This window comes from Taudactylus pleione, unplaced genomic scaffold, assembly GCF_031769625.1.
Source record: "Taudactylus pleione unplaced genomic scaffold, aTauple2 ptg000296l, whole genome shotgun sequence".
Classification (NCBI taxonomy): Eukaryota; Metazoa; Chordata; class Amphibia; order Anura; family Myobatrachidae; genus Taudactylus; species Taudactylus pleione.
In genome coordinates this window covers 5,115,525-5,132,382 of record NW_028284698.1, presented here as the reverse complement: position 1 = coordinate 5,132,382, position 16,858 = coordinate 5,115,525, and the positions used below count along the sequence as shown (strand labels likewise).

Here is a 16,858-nt window from a genome sequence, read left to right as displayed (position 1 = left end):
AACAGCTCACATTCTCGGCGGTTGTCATGGAAACCTTAGACGCTTGCCCGGCTCTGACCTGCCTGTAGAGAACACGTGAAGATAGAACAGAAAAAGACAAGATTAGAAAAACCGAGTTTGAAAAGAAGAGGTTTAAATCAATCAATTTGTTAAAAACAAATATCAATGCCAAATAGTGTATAGAAAATATAAGTAGCACAAAGACGATTTTCACATATGTAACTAAATATAAATATACTGTATTATAATAGCTCAAAAGTATAATAAATTTAGAGCAAACAATATATGCATGATGTACTGATTCCAAAGAATTTCATTCATAAAAGCATGTTCCATGATATGCGTTCGTTTAACCCTCTAGGGGAAACCGTATCCAGTTTGAAGATCCAGGATGCCTACCATATATATAAAACATACACTCACATATAAACAGTATACACACACTTACACATAGGGATGTAGTTATGTATACCGACAAGGAAACCCCGATAGGAACTTAAGATAGGCGTCGAAATGCTGACACCTATTTAATCCTGACGCCGGAACACTGAAGGACGCGTGCCCGAATGAAGTAAGTCTGGGGTGTCCTTAGCATTAGTAAGTCTGGGGGGAGGGTTAGGTTTCGGGAGCGTAATTAGGGTTAGGTTTTGGGGTGGTTAGGGTTAGGCCCTATTGGGGGTGGGCTAGGGTTAGGCACAAAACGGGGAGGGTTAGGGGGGGAAGTAGAGAGGCTAAGTATACTTTCCCGACCCGTTTGGATACCAATCATCGGGATGCCGCTGTCGGTATTCTGACGGGAGGCATCCCGACAGCTGGCATTACTTACCCATTCCAACACATATAGGGCGGGATGTACTAAGGTTGCAGTGACCATTCCGCCAGTTACCGCAACCTTACTAATCACATATCTACTAACATATGCGATTAGTATCGCAAAGGACAGCTCTTGCGATAAGAGTTGCCCTTTGCGAAGCAGCCGACGCCTGGTGACAGGGTCTCTGTGGGACCCCATCCCCTCCGAGCCCCGGGAGCTTCCTGCTGGTCACATGTGCAGGAAGCCCCGGGCTCCTCCTCCTCCCGCACCCAGAAGAAGATTAGGAGTAGGAGGAGATGGAGGACCCAGGAGGAGCGCGGGCCAGCGACCATGGACAGCAGGTGAGTGGGGGCCAGCGCATGGCGACGGCGGGGCGGCGGCGAAGTGTCGGGTGCAGGGTCCGGTAAGAAGCCCATAGGCTTCTTTAGGGTAATGCCAGGTTTTTCTGGTGTTACCCTCCGCGCCAAAAAAGGGTGGGCGGGGCTTAGCACATATGGAAATACGGTAAAAACCCCAAAAAAGGGGTTTTTACCGTATTTTTCCTTTAGTACATCCCGCCCATATACACATTAACACATACACACATATATATATATATATATATATATATATACATACACACATTAAGACAACACATATACACCATGACACATATACACACAGAATCACATACATACATACATACACATACACACACTGAAACAGTACTCAAACATGCCCTCACTTGATGCAGCAGCTGCTGTAGGACCAGTCCTGGTTGCAACAGAGGCCCGACACCTCGATTCATAAGGCCCCGCCCCCGTGATGTAATGCTGTGATTTTCGGTTATATGGGGGCGGAGCTTGCATATTGGCTCTGCCCCCTATGCGGCCAGTCACTGTAGGGGGGAATCGGTGTAGCAGGGGTTTTTTCTAGATACTCAGAAACCCCCCTGCAGTCGCTAGTGTGGAGCCGGCTGGCCCCTCTCCTCCCTAGACAAAAGCTGATGCAGCAGCACTGACTGTGCTGCTGCATTCCGTAGAAAAGCCACTGCTGCTGCGGAGCCTTAACCCGGGAACAGGTGTCGCAGGACACCTGTTCTCGGCAGCGTCACATTGACCCTGTGTGGGGGCCCCTGTGTGTGGGGGTCCCGGGACGACCGCCCATGTTGCCCCTCCCTTAATTCGGCCCTGCACATTACACTAAGATTGTTTTCATCAGGTGATAAATTAAAAATGAGTGATAGATTAATAGACATCACAATATGTATGTAATAGAAGATAGAGGTCTGCAGGACTGTAGTGATATAACTGCAATACACAAACTAAGATATAACAATCATTTTGGATAGAGCATTCTCACCTAAACCAATCAGATTATTGATTGAAGTAACTATCTACATTTGATTGCATGGAATGTATTATTTTCCATACACACTTGATTAATAATCCTGTAAAAACCAAAGTGAATGATTGGATTGTAAATGTGTGGACAGGCCATATAACTGCTGTATTAATGGCATTTTGAACTTAGTTATATATGAGGGGCCTATTCATCATCCTTATTTTTCACAAAATCATGTGAAAATTAACATTTTCACATACTTTTGTGAAAAGTAAGTGTCGGGGCTATTCATCAAGTTCCGAAAAAGCATTTTTTCAGGAACTTGATGGTGTTACTGACCACCACCCTGAGATGGTGTTCATCCCCCAATAACCTTCACAGACTGCTGTTTACTCAGCAACCTGTTAAGCAGGGCTGGCCACTGCAGGGTGATAGTGTGGACAGCACACAAGTGCCGTCTTCACTACACTATTAGTATAACAAACACACAGCCGCCGGCAGCTGTGTGTTTGTTTTAGCAGCCGATGACAGTCAGACAGACTCTCATCGGCTGCTGCTGCGCCCACTGCCAGAGCCATCTTCCGGCTCCTGCAGTGGGTAATGGGAGAGACGTCATTAGTGCTGGTGGCACTCCACAGGGGGCGCTACTACTACTGGGGGGGATTATATAAAGGGCACTGCATAGGGGGAACCACTACCTGGGGCAATGTGTAGGTGGGACTACTACTGGGGGAATTATATAAGTGGCACTGCATAGGGGGACCACTACTGGGAGCTCTGCATAGGGGGCCACTACTAGGGGCACTGTATAAGGGTTTGTGTAGCTATCCGCGGATGGGGGGGCGCAAGGCTGAAGAAATGCCTAGGGTGCCAAGAAACCTTGCAGCGGCCCTGCTGTTAAGATTTACATGGCAGCCACAAATCTATTCATAACTCCCTGCTGTGTGTGCACTGGCGAGCCCCAGAGCTGAGCCCTGCAGACATGTGGCCCAGCTCACTGAAAGAAGACAGGTGAGCAGGCTAATGAGAAGGAGGGGGAATGGACACCCACAGGGGGGGGGGGGAAGGGTCAAACACCTGTGGGGGATGGGAGGGGGGTCGAATCGTACACCCACGGGGATGGCAGTAAAGTCCGCAGCCAGCCTGACTTCGAGCTGTGTTTGAACTTGTGATAATTATGTTTTGATGAATAGGCCCCTGAGTATTATACTATTTTTCAACACTTTTGACAACTTTTAATAAATAACAAAATGAATAAAATATAGTTTAATAACAAAATAGTCTAGTATTATATATGTAGATAGAATGTTCCATAACTGAGACGCCGGACCCATGTTACCTGTGTACGGGATCACAGAGGCAGGAAGTAACACACCCCTAAATGGACGAGACACACTTGTGTTTTTTGCCGACACTTCCTGTTGTCACCCCCAGATGCTCCCTGTCTGCCAATTACACTGTGATTAATAACTGGCAGCGTATGACTACGGTAATGTACCGTGATACCTGCGTAGTGGCAAATAATTGCTCCACTTGCGGAAACATTGGCATTGTGTACATCTATGAATCAGGCCCATTAGCCATTGTCAGAGATCTCTTATGGGGCAAATGATAACGATATAGTTTATATCGTCCTTTTTTTTTTAACTCCTACAAAGACCAAACTATGGTCGATGCGCAGGCATGGATGGTCGATATCAATATCGACCATCGTCTGTGCATGCAGGCCAACCTGGTCGATATCGAGCAGGTTAGCCTGTTTACTATAGGGACCCACGATAGTTGATCATGGGTCGTTACATCGTTTGGGGGGTTGGTGCATATTGCTGGATGTTCAATATCGAACATCCAGCACATGCAGGATGATCAGACAATGATATCTGATCGTTGTCTGATCGTCACATGTGTACGGGCCCTTAGTGAGACTTCAGGTTCTCACATGTGATTTACGTTGTTACAGTTGTATTTGCAAGATCACTGGTGACCCAACACTGCAGAGAGCTAATCCCCACAGAGTGGTCCCTCTGCTTTAGCTGTACCAAGTCCTGGCTATAGCACTGGTGCTGGTTACACATTATTAGGGGATGACAATGAGTTCTTAGTTATTTATTTGGATCTTTCTAATGACGGCCATCATCATCGTCACGTGATTTATAATGTTGTCTTGTGATGTTACTATGTAAACAGTAAGAAAAGGTGAGTAAGGTAAGAGACAAGACAGTAACTATTATTATATTCCTGATATCCCAGCTCAGGGAAATATCTATGATATATAAATAATGAAATAAGGAGCTGAGTAATAGTAATGCCTGTATAGTATACATGCAGCTTTCCCCATACAACCCAGCACATGCCAATATGATTACAAGCTTGCACAGTCACTCATCAGTGTTCTGAATTGGAGCATTACATTGTATTGTTATTCTACCTCCATGTATTCTATCCCCACATAAACACTTATTATATAGAGTGATGGACTGGGGCAGTGAGATAAAAGAATGTAAATTAGAGAGGGATTGGTGACAGCCATAATAACTATTATCTCTCTTCTGGTAGATGCGGTCTGGCAAGAACTACAACGCTGGTGCTGATTGGTATTCGTTTGGTGTCATCCTAACCCAAATGATCACCAGCAGACTTACCTTCCAACGTAAGCTATTTAAAGCACCAGGCGCAGCAGCCAGAGACATCATTGTAAAGGTAACCTAGATATTACGTTATTTCTGTAACTTATACAATTCTAATGGCTATAGATAATGTTGTATAACATTATATACAGCATGAGGGAAATCCTAGATGTTTAATTTAAAATATAATTTATCACTGTGCTATAGGTTTCAAGATTATGGTATAATTTCACCACTTAATTTTGCCATATAACTGATTGCCGCTTTAAATTAAGAGGCAAACTTGTCGAAATTATGCCAGGTCCGTAATTTTGGACCTATTTAATATCCCTCTCTGTGTGACAAGGGCAGACACAAATGGGTTCCTATGAAACAGCATTTAACATGGGGCGTATCTATAATGGGTGTAGGGCACATGGGGCCCTGGGTCCAGGGGGGCTCACATCGCACACCCTGCTCCCATAGTTTCTAATACTTAACTCTCTGAAGTTCCACGTTGGATGGAGTGGTGCTACACAGAACGCCTGGAAAATAGCCGAAGCGGCCACTTTCCTGGCATTTTGTTCATGCACAGTAGACTCTGGGCACAGGCTAGTGCCTGGACTGTACTGAAACTGTCAGTACGCCATGGACGCCGGAGAGAGAGGAAGAGGTCCTGGATGGTGAGTGAACACGGGCCCCCTCCTCTCTAAATATGCCTCTGATTTGACATGAGCAATTATTACACTTTTCTTTAGACACTGGAGACAGTATTAGCTGCTCATCAGAGGCACAGGGCCCACACTGCACACCCTGCACCCATACAGTCTTTATACATACCTGTTTGTTGTCTCCAGAGTGCTGCAAATAGTATTAGGACAACGGCGGCGGCTATTTTCCCAGAGACTTGCGCACTAAGTCAGAATCTGCTGCACACACCGCAGCACCACTAAAGGGAGGAGGGGGCCCACACTGAGTCTGCAATGGGCCCCCTCCTCTCTTAAAACACCTCTGCTGCTCATGTGATGCCATGTTTAAAATTCATTGCTTTATAAATGCATAGATGCAGCATATAAACCCGTGTGATACCACTCTAAGAGATCCCATTCCTAATACATGAGATTAACAAATTTTCCTGATAAATGTGGCTCTGGATTCCTGATCAGAGATATTTCCCTCATACACAATATGATGCAGCAAGATAGATAAAGGGCTATTTATCAAAATGCAGCAATACAAAATGCACCACTCATTGCTGCAATAGAAAATCAATTGATGCCATTTACTGATAAAATATCACCTTGACAGCTGAGTGATGCTATGAGTGATACTCCGCTGCTTGGCAATACTGGTCACTTACTGCTTTACCGGGCAAGTCTTGGTGGCTAGCCAGGTCACGTATGCAGCCTTGGGTTTCCAGCTACACTTATATACTCATATATATCACAGGTGACGCAACAAGTGGTGACACCTCTCAATTTTCTGCAGTCGCAAAAGGGGCCTGGCCTTGTGCCCCATGACACCACACCCTAGATTTGTGCTATTTTCGGGGTGTGACCGCAATGTCACGCCCTCATACTCGTCATGCTGGGGGCTTGTCCAACACAACAGGAGATAATGGGAAGCTCGAGCCTCCACCAGCACAGTGTGTATGACACATCATCCATAACTCCTGCATCCCCCTTTGATGATGTCACCCGGTATGGCTTGCACCCCCATAGGGATGTATATACACAACTGACTACATCATCAAACTCAAACTATTTTTACCAATGTATAGTGAGATAAAAATACTAATTATTCTAACAAAGCCCATAAACATATTTCTAGTGGTCACATGTGTGGTCTTTGAAGAACTCTGGCTGTGTACCCTTGGCCTTGAACACCATGATGTTACATATAACTATATATTTGTCTAGTAAGATTTATAAGAGTAATTATTTCATTTCCAAATTTCTAAACAATTGTCCACTTTATAATGAAGCCAGACCTGATCCCCCATTGTTGCACAGACATATGACAGGGAATATGGGAAGGAATGACTTGGTGCTTAGGTGTTCCTGGAGTGGGAAATGATGATGGGCTACTGTGACTTTATGCAGCTGATGGGCTGTCTACTGAGACACCGGCCGGCTATTGCTGTAATGCTGTAATCTGCTGCAGTGCACAAATAGATGCACCATCAACTGGACATCAGTTGCACCAACGGACATGGCTGATGGTACATGGCCACTGGTGCCAGTGTAAATGCATCTTACAATGCAGTCCGTGACATAAGCCACCCCCAGTAACTGGCCAGGAACTTCTATCAGAATTGTATATGTCTCCATGAAATTCCAATCTGCGTCCCCTGGCGGTAACCATCATGATGCTTGCACAGTGGGTCTCAAACCCATGCACACATTTATAACATCCGGCACTTTTGTCTGATGTATGAAATGCATCCTCCTCTGCATCAGGCCCAATGTGAGACATGCTACAGTCCCCAGATAGAATCTCAGTGTTATCATACTGTGGCCATGGACAGATCACTTTATATTCCTCTGTGCCAGGCAGCAGAAATGTGTATAACATGATTGTGCTGAGCACGTCTGCTGTATTAATTAAAGTCACTAAATTAAATACAAATCACTTTTTCAGCTGCGCGATAAAGATCCGACCAGACGACTCGGAGTGCATGGAAAGATCCGCCACCATCCATTTTTCCAGCATGTTGACTGGGTCTCAATTGAAGCTCTTGAAGTTGCCCCCCCATACATACCCGCTCCAGTAAGTATAACACAGAACTTGTATGAGCTCCTGGGCAGCCTGTAACTAAATGCAGATCAGCAGATGATGTATAAGTGTCAGTCACATAGATATAAGGAGATGTGAACATGTCACTTCTACCATGTAACACACACATGCCCAGTTTAATCAATAGTTTGGAGTATGGAAGGAAACCCACACCAACCTGGGGAAAACATACAAACACTAGGCATATAAGGCCTTGGCTGAAAATGTAGCTCATGACCCCAGTGCCAGAAGGCTGCAATGTGACTAATATGCCACCTGGCTACTTTTACACAATTATAAATGGAAATTTTAAAATAAGATATTCTTGTGAGCAGGGCTATACAGTAATTACTGACAAGATACATTGGGGCATATTCAATTGGGCGCGAGGTATACCGATGAAAAAAAAAACTTGCGGCCCTCGCACCCCAATTTTGGATTACTTTTCTAATTGGATACAGTGGGTATCGGGAGTGTGCATACCCGCGGTATCCAATTTAAAAATAGTGCTTGCGGGGTTTTCAGAGCTGAAAACCCTGCGCCGCGTGAAAAAAAAAATTCTACACTTACCTGCCCAGGGGTCTCCGATGGTCTCCACAGCTCCCGGCAGCCTCTCCTTCATCTTCTCACTGGAGAGGGGGCTGTTGGGAGGCTCCAAGGGCTGGTGGGAAGAGCAAGGGCTGCTGGGAGATGTAGTTCTCCCAGTGCCCATTATGGGGGGCACACAGACACTTGAAGGGACAAACATACCGGGGAAAACACAACACTCATATACACACACTCACTCATACACACTTACAAACACTAACAAACACTCACACGCACTGACATACTCACCCTGCTGCATAAGACCCGGCTTCCGACGCTGGATGCCGAAGACAGTGCTGCAGAAGGTAAGTAATTAAGGACTACTTCCAATTGCTTAATTAGTCATCAGGGGGTGTGCTGCCAGGGTCCCAGAGAAAGTCCCGATTATTCCTAAAATTATTGATTTGGGAAAAAAAATCAGACTTGCTCTGGAGGAGGCGCGAGAATAAAAACCTCCCAGCGCTCAAAATAGAAAAAAGCCTGCACCTAATTGAGTAGCAAAAATCCTGCACCTTTTCTCCAATTGAATATGCCCCATTTATAAGAGTTTTCTTTCTACAAGTGGACATACAGTATATAAGAAAGGACTTTTATTACTTTGACAATAATTTCTTATAGCTGAATTCACATCTGTGACCAATTTCAGGTTTGATTACACTGACCCTCATAGTAAGTTTATAAGAACACACAGGGCTCTATTTAATCACAAATTCTTTTTCCAAAAACAGCTCCAAAATTGTTGGTTTCTTTTATGATTGAATTAGGTCAAGAACATAATTTTAAACTTATCCATCACTATTTTATGTGCAAATTTTTTTTTAAAAAACACCATAAACCATAAAAATAAACTTTTATGTTATTCTGTAGTGATGGCCATTGACAACTGTGCCATTGATGGTTCAACCATCGTTAGAAGCCATCAATTGTTTAGCGATTGGTCAAGGAGATCTGTGTAGACCACATCTGCCGATGTTTCCTAAACATCGATTGAGGGTTGCCATCGATGGTGCAACATTGATGGCCACCAGCAATGGCAAACCACTTGTTTTCAGTCAGACCATCGATGGTTTGCAAACCTTCAATGGTCAGTTGGCATCCCTAATCAGAGGCTCTGCGATATATATATCTATATATATACACATACATATATATACATATATGCATATATATATATATATATATATACATATATATATATACACACATATATGCATATGCATATATATATATATATACACACATATATATATATATATGTATATATATATGCATAAATGTATTTACATGCGTATATGCATATATACATTGTAGTTCCGGAGCCACAGCGGGAGCGTGTCCAGCTGGTGGCCCGGATACATAGCAGCAGCGGCTGCTACCAGAGCCGCTGCTGCTCCACCACCAAACAGTGATCACCTAGTGATCACTGTAGTGCCGGAGACGCAGCGGGAGGGTCTCCCTCTGGCGGCCCGGGTACAGAGCAGCAGCGGCGGCTACCAGAGCCGTGGCTGCTGGGGCCGGCTGCCCGATCACTGCTGGCCACAGTGATCGGGTCACAGCATCAGCTGCGGCTACATGAGCCGTGGCTGCTGCTTCAATGGCAGTGCACTGGGAGGGGGTTGCCGACGTTGCCCGATCACTGTGGCCAGCAGTGATCGGGAAATGCTGGGGAGGCAGCCATGCTTGCAGAGGGACCAGAAGGTCCCTCTGATGTAGGCGGCTGCGGGAAGATTAGCTTCCCATAGCCGCCTAGTTGGCATTTCTGACTGGTCGTATCAGATATGACCATGTCACGGAAAGCCCAGCCTGGTGCGGTCGTATCTGATACGACTGTGCCCGGCAAGTGGTTAAAAAGGAAAGTGAAGAGCGGCATAACAGCATCACCTCTTTTCTTTTGTCTTTTATCTCCGTATTTATATATTTATGGGTGTCGGGACAGACCTAGCGAGTAGATAACAAAGGGCCTGATTCAGACCCGGTTGCAAGCGCTGAGCGCTCACAACTGGGTCGATGGTAGCCCACAGCGCATGCGCACGACGGAGCTGGCTCCGTCGTGCGCATGCACGAGACCCGACTAGCAATGGGCAATCCATCACTCCAGGTCTCGCACCAAAGGGGGCGAGCTGTTGGTGTTGAGTGGGGGGTTGCTGCCCAAACGGAGGCGTTCCCGAGGGAATGCTTGCCGTTTGGGGGCGGCCCCACTGACATCACGAGTGATGTCAGTGGAGAGCTTCCGGCTCTGTTAGAGTCAAAAGCTCTCTGGGGCTTGTGATGAACGAGACTTGTCGCAAGCCCGCTGGTCGCGATGGTCTTGACCATCACGACCATCATCATGGGCGCTCACTATAGCTGTGTGTGGTAACCCATAGCTATGCGAGCGACCAGGAGGCCGCTCCTAAAAAAACAGCGCCCGCCCTGATTCAGAGCGAGCGCTTGCTTTTTGCGAGCGCCTCTGAATCAGGCCCAGAGTCCACTGCCATCTTTTACCCTTCTGTCCCAAAGTAGCCTGGGGTGCAATCAGAGCCGGATTAAGGGGGGGGCATAGGAGGCTAGTACCCCCGGGCCCCCCTTTCTTAGGGGGCCCCCTTCATAGCCATACTCAGAGATACCTTGAGCGAGTACTTGCACTGCTGTCCGATGGGACACACTCCTTTTCACACTGGCTGGGGACTGTCACTGCGCTGCCTGCGGTGCTTGATCGGCCTAGCTGCGCATGCGTGGCAGCCGGCAGTTCCTCAGAGCAGAGCTCTCTGACTTGAATCTATCATGTAATCAGGGCCGGATGTGACTTTTCTGCCTTCCACTCTGCTCCCAATCACAGCGAGCTCCTGAGCACCGCTGATGGTTAGGTTGGATAGATTCTACTATCAACCCACTGCGGATGCCAGTTGCTCTGTGTCTACCCTGCAGAGACTGTGACTCGCACGCAGCAGCCCCTGCAAGTTAGCAGCCAGTGTAGATGGGAGACTGTACATTACACAATGCCATTGCTATTGACTTCAGGAGGTGAGTAGTGTGGGCACCATGCTCCACTGTCTGTCTGGGAGGCGGATTTCCCTCCAGGGTAATGGCTGCAGCATTATGCACTACCTACAATATGTTCCATAAGTCTTCTCCTGTCTCTCAATGAGGTATGTGCTGCTGAATTTCCAATATCATCAAAACCGACCTGATTGGCTACAAGGTAAAAGATAATGTATTTAGCTGCAATCAGGCAATCAGTGTGCATGACTTTTCATGTACAGTGTGTGTGTGTGTGTGTATATATATATATATATATATATATAATTTATAGGAACCCTCCCCTTCCTGTGTTTGCCACAGGTCCAAGGACGATTCTACTCCTTTCCAGCGTCAGCTGCCAGCAGCAGCTCTCCCAGCAGCAACATGACAAAATGGCACGCTGCTGCTGGTGATGGAGCCTGGAGGAGGTTTCCAAGTCTGCCCCCAGTGCAGGTAGCACCTGCGCTGCTGCCTCATGAAAGTGTTTGGGGGAGGAGGCACACAGCAGGCAAAGCCAGGGGGCAGTGCTGAGAAGAGGGGGAGGGCCCCTCTGTATTAAATGCCCCGGGCACCCCAAGGGCTTAATCCGGCCCTGGGTGCAATGCAGTATGGGAGAAAGCAGGAAGAGATTCGTCTCTTCTTGCTTATCTCCCTGAGGTTGCACATAATGACATCCTTAAATGGTGTTATATTATAGTGAGAAGCTTTCAGCAGTGCCTTGTGCCTGAGTGGTGTCACTCTTTCTTTATGAATTGACAGGCTTCATTCTCATAAATGCTGGTTCAGGGCACAAAGATTTCCTCCTTGGGATCACAACACAGGTGAAACACAACACAGTCGCTGCACTGAGCAAAGCCAGCTGTGAGCACCTAGTGCACCAACATATCCGGCAAGACACATGGGCAAGATGGTGGCATCTGTGGAAGTGACACCTGGTGCGGGTAGGGGCGAGGAGGGTTATTGTGCATGTAGCAAAGCTGTGCGGTGACAAAAGGGGCGTGGCCTCCCAGGACATGGGCATGGCTCTGCGGGTAGGGGACATGGCCTCGCGGGCCAGACCCTCATTTTAGTCACTCCAGGGTTCCGGGAGATGCTGGCTGCCCCCGGAGACAAGTCTGTTACAAAGTGCCAGCTCCCTTCTTACAGCATGCTTGCCAACCCTCCTGATTCTTGCAGGAGTCTCCCGTTTTTCTAACAAGCCTCCCGCTGCCTCGCAAAACTATTAAATCCCCTGCACGCCCCACAGCTCCATCTGAAACCCAGACTGTGTGTGCACAGGTCCAGATGTGAAAGGGGCGGGACCTGACAGCAGTATGCCTGGCCACGCACCACGGGGTTGTGGTTAACATTGGCCTCCTCCCCCAGCAAGCAGAGCCTCCTGTGTGGCTGTAAGTGCAGGGAGAGACATCAGTTCCCTCCTGCTACAGCGGGGACAGCAGTGGCTACATCTCCTTCTCCTCTGCATAAACAAGGAATTAATAGTTGTACTGCTCAGGGGGTGTGTGAAAGGAGAGCAGTACAAAGTCAGATTGGGTGGCAGGGGGGGTTGAGCACAAAGGAGGTAAGTGCTCCAGGCCCACCTCTATCGGCCCCCCAGCCTTTGATTATCAGAAACTAAAAAGTGAAAGGAAAAGGGGGAAGTCTGAGCAGTGGGGGAGGGGGCGTGGCACTGTGTGTGCAGCAGGATATGAGCAGCATGAGGGAGAGGAGGATTAGTGCAGACAGTGGGCCTGATTCAGACCCGCTTGCAAGCATTATGCGCTCGCAAGCGGGTCGATGTTTGGCCACTGCACATGCGCACGCCGGCTCCAAAGTGCGCATGCGCGAGACCCAGCTAGTGACGGGCGCTCCGTCGCTCCAGGTCTCACACCAAAAGAGGGCGGCTGTCGATGTTGATCGACAGCTCGCCTCATTTTGGAGGCGGGCAGGGGGTGTAGCTGGCCAAATGGAGGCGTTCCCGATGGAATGCCTGCCGTTTGGGATCGGCCCCACCGACATCACGAGTGATGTCAGTGGTTAGCTTCCGGCTCTATTAAGAGCCAGAAGCTCACTGGGGCTTGCGGGAACGAGACCCTACTGCAAGAGTCTCGTTGCAAGCCCCGATGGTCGTGATGGTCGAGACCATCGCGACCATCACCTGGCCGCTCGCAATAGTTGTGGGTGGTCACCCATAGCTATGCGAGCGGCCAGGAGGCTGCACAAAAAAAAGAAATGCCCTGATTCAGAGCGAGCGCTCTTTCAGAGCGTCCGGCTCTGAATCAGGCCCAGTGTACACAGTGTGAGGTACTAACAGGGAGGGGGGACACTGTATATAAGTGAGTGTGACAGTATGTATGTGTGTGTGTAAATGTGTGACTGTATGTATATGTGTGTGATTGCCTCTCTCCCCCCCCCAATACTAGGGGTCACCTCACCCTGCAAAGCTGCTAATATTACCTTTATGGTGCCGATGTCACACTATTACACCCCCAATAACACTGTGAGCCAGCATCCTACATACACTCCCCCCCATGCTAGGGTCAACTCACCCAGCAGGAGGCATTGCTGGCAGCTATAATTATTAACCTTGTGGTGCCCATGTTACACCTATTATAACCTACTGTTGTTGTACCTAGAAGTGACGTGCAGTGAGGGTGGAAGTGCGGTTCCCTGCCCACACAGTTCACTAAAAAATAAACTTGTCCCATCGTGGGCTTACCACGCTTCAGGCTCTGTGGCTCGCCACAAGATTATATTTCCACTCTATGCCCTCTTGGATGGTAGAGAATGATGTTGGACAGTAGCTGATGACGGCAGGGTACAGAAACTGAGGGGGATCTAGCTGTAACCGTCACCTCACCCTACTACAGTTTTTATTTGCCACTACAGGATACACCCTTGAGAGGAATTATATATGCCCATAGGCAGAGCTAGATACGCCTTTGGGGCGGAGCCTGACACGTCCCCTCAATGGCGACCGTGCAGTGCATTCTACTAACAAATATAATCTCCCTGAAACTAGTTTTCAAAAGTGGGCAAGTATGTCCTACAGTGCAGCACCCAGCTCCTGTTACTGAGGAAGAGTCTGCACATTGGTGTCACCCCTCGGCCAGTGACACACGGGTGCGACCCGCATACCCCTTGTGACGCCCTGGCCACAAGTTGGCACAAGCAGAGATACTGAGCAGAATAAGGGAGCTCATTATGAAGCAGGGAGTAGGTACACTGGCACTCCTATGTTTCCAGAGCAGTAAGGTCTGAGATTTACTTTCTAATGGTGCATACACATGGTCAGACTTGCTAAATCAACGTTGGATGATTTATACTATTTTACCAATGATTTCACAAACGATGAATGATGAACGATTTCTGACAGTAATTAAATGAATGAAATTGTCCAAATCTGACTGCAAACACAGTCGATTTCAGAAATCTGACATGCGGGCACGCGCATCGTTCGTCGTGCATGTCAATGATATGAACGATGTAGCGATTTTTACAATTGTTATAGTTCATATCTTCCAAAAAATTGGACCGTGTGTACCCTCCATTAGAGTGATATTTTGGAAATGAGATAAGGGTGGATGTGGTGCATTTCCTTTTGTGCAAAGGGAACATTTCCACTATTATTGGGGCTTTTCTTAGCCTCCATATTGCACTTTGGGGGAGAAAGACATTTATAGCATCTCCCACACAAATTGCAGGTTTTTAGGAGTGGTGTTGTTGCCCATAGCAACCAATCAAATTCTTCTTCTAATTAGTCTAGTACCTTCTAGGAGATAATAGCTAGAATCTGATTGGTTGCTATGGGCAACATCTCCACTTCTATAAACCCGCACTTTAGTAAATAAACCTCTAAATGTTTATGTTATTGAATGGGGGGAAATAAAGTGGTTGGAGGTTGGAGTATAAAGTGATAGTTAGACTTTCTATAGTGACTCTGGAAATTCATTATCCTGTCTGCACACCAAGGTGCTCTTCTAGGTTACGTAGGCTTCTCCTGAGAGCACAGAGTACACAGAAGTTTCATAAATGCTGTTTTTCTATCTTACACATTGAAATGAAAGATGCAATAATCACTTATTTCTTCTTTCTGTAGTCAGCCATTCCTCACTCTGGATGCAGAAAGAACCACCTGGAAAGTCTGGAAGCAGCAGAGGCCAGCAAACAGCCAATAACATCCAAGGACCAGGCAGTATTTCATGGGTTCTCATTTACCAACTCCACCTGGAGAACCCTGCCAAAGCCACCCTGCCTATAAGTACACAGAGCTCAGGCAGCAGCACTGCTGGTTACACCAATGGAGGTCTCTGCATGTATGTACATAATATATTTATATTTTATTATTTGTAAACATGTTTAATTGAATATTTTAATTTTAAATGAATGAAGGATAAAGAAAGAAAAAAGGGAGCTAGAACTAACAATAATGTAAAGAGCAGTAATAATCAATATTCATAATGACAGGTGTACAATAGGCTTCTCAGAAGACCAAATGGAGAAACAATAGCAGTCTTGAGATAATTACCTAAACTGACATACAGCTTGAGTTATGCATAAGAAATATAATAAAATGGGGGAAATTGAGGGCAGGGGGTGTGGAGAAGAGGCCTGTCAGGGATGTTAGCAGAGGATGGACACCTCAGAAGAAGCAAGAGAACCATGCAATATCAGTTGTTTCACGGGGCCTTATGGTGCGTGATCCAGGGGGAACAAATGCTGGAGAATGTATTACAGTGCTCATGAAAGACGCTAGTAATGTATTCTAGCTGGTATGTACCCAAAATGGAACTGATCAGTGCAGTGGATGATTGGGTTATTGTATGTCATGTAGAGCATAACAGCCAGGGCTGCATGTAAATGGTTGTAGAGTGTATCATCAGAAATAGAATAGGGACAGGATAAGTAATAAGGTGTGTTCTGTCCACAGATCATCTGGTAACATCAGTGAGAGCCTGCTAGTAGAACACCGTCATGTCCATGAAGAGTAGGAGCAAGGATTCCACCGAGGTCGTCAGATGAGTTCGTTACTTGGTGAGTATAGTTTGGTTAGGGACATGAATGGTGGTGCTCTCACAGAACTGCCCTTCTTTTCTTTACAGCAATCCAAGGCTGGTGTACAAGGCAGGGATCCTCTTCTCCCGTGTCAGTGCTGCGTCCGTCAGTGAGGCCTGAGTTTTATTCCCTGATTACTGCTGGATCACAGCATGGTGAGTCAGGAATTTGAGGTGTCTCTCTCTTAGTCCTCTAGCTCTACACACCCTTACTTTTTGGCATAGTGGGCAGGATCATTGATCACTATAATATAGTAGGACCAAGGAGTGCCCAACACCTCCCGTACCAGCCCTAGCTCTGTATCTATTTAATCACTAGCCATTCTCTGCTCACAAATATTTCTACCATATGCCACCCTTTGCCTACCAGCTTCTATCTCACATTCCATGCTCTACCCACCAGCTTTTTGTTCATATTCCCCCTGGTAACCAACATTTCCCTCACATGCCCCCAGGCTCACCAGGTTTCTGTCACATGCCACACACTCCCTACCAGCTGTTCTCTCACTTGTCTTATCTCTCATGACACTCTCTGGTCACCAGCTTTTATCCCATAAGTCAACCCTTGCCTTCCAATTTTTCTCAACCCTGTCATTCCTTGCCAATCATCTTTGTATTATTCTAATCATTTTTATAGTCAAAACTCTGCAGTCTGACAGGGAGTATGACTGCACATCCCTGTCTCTAACATGCCCATGATCTTATCCCTCACATGCCAC

General features: G+C 46.8%; 1 protein-coding gene across 2 annotated transcripts in view; it reads left to right on the top strand.

Annotated features, from left to right (window-relative positions):
• The window catches only part of LOC148511669 (protein kinase C theta type-like), a 55,682-nt gene extending 39,475 nt beyond the window's left edge, over positions 1 to 16,207 (top strand). Inside the window, exons 6-9 of one of the 2 annotated variants that reach the window (XM_088482893.1) lie at positions 4,694 to 4,837; positions 7,384 to 7,512; positions 15,185 to 15,401; positions 16,016 to 16,207. In XM_088482893.1, coding sequence (XP_088339019.1) covers positions 4,694 to 4,837; positions 7,384 to 7,512; positions 15,185 to 15,346 — 435 coding nt within the window. In that variant the 3' untranslated portion in view covers positions 15,347 to 15,401; positions 16,016 to 16,207. Of the gene's footprint in view, positions 1 to 4,693; positions 4,838 to 7,383; positions 7,513 to 11,865; positions 11,929 to 15,184; positions 15,402 to 16,015 lie in introns of those variants that run through there. The other variant, XM_088482892.1, reaches the window with a different exon arrangement.
• The last annotated feature ends 651 nt before the right edge of the window (positions 16,208 to 16,858 follow it).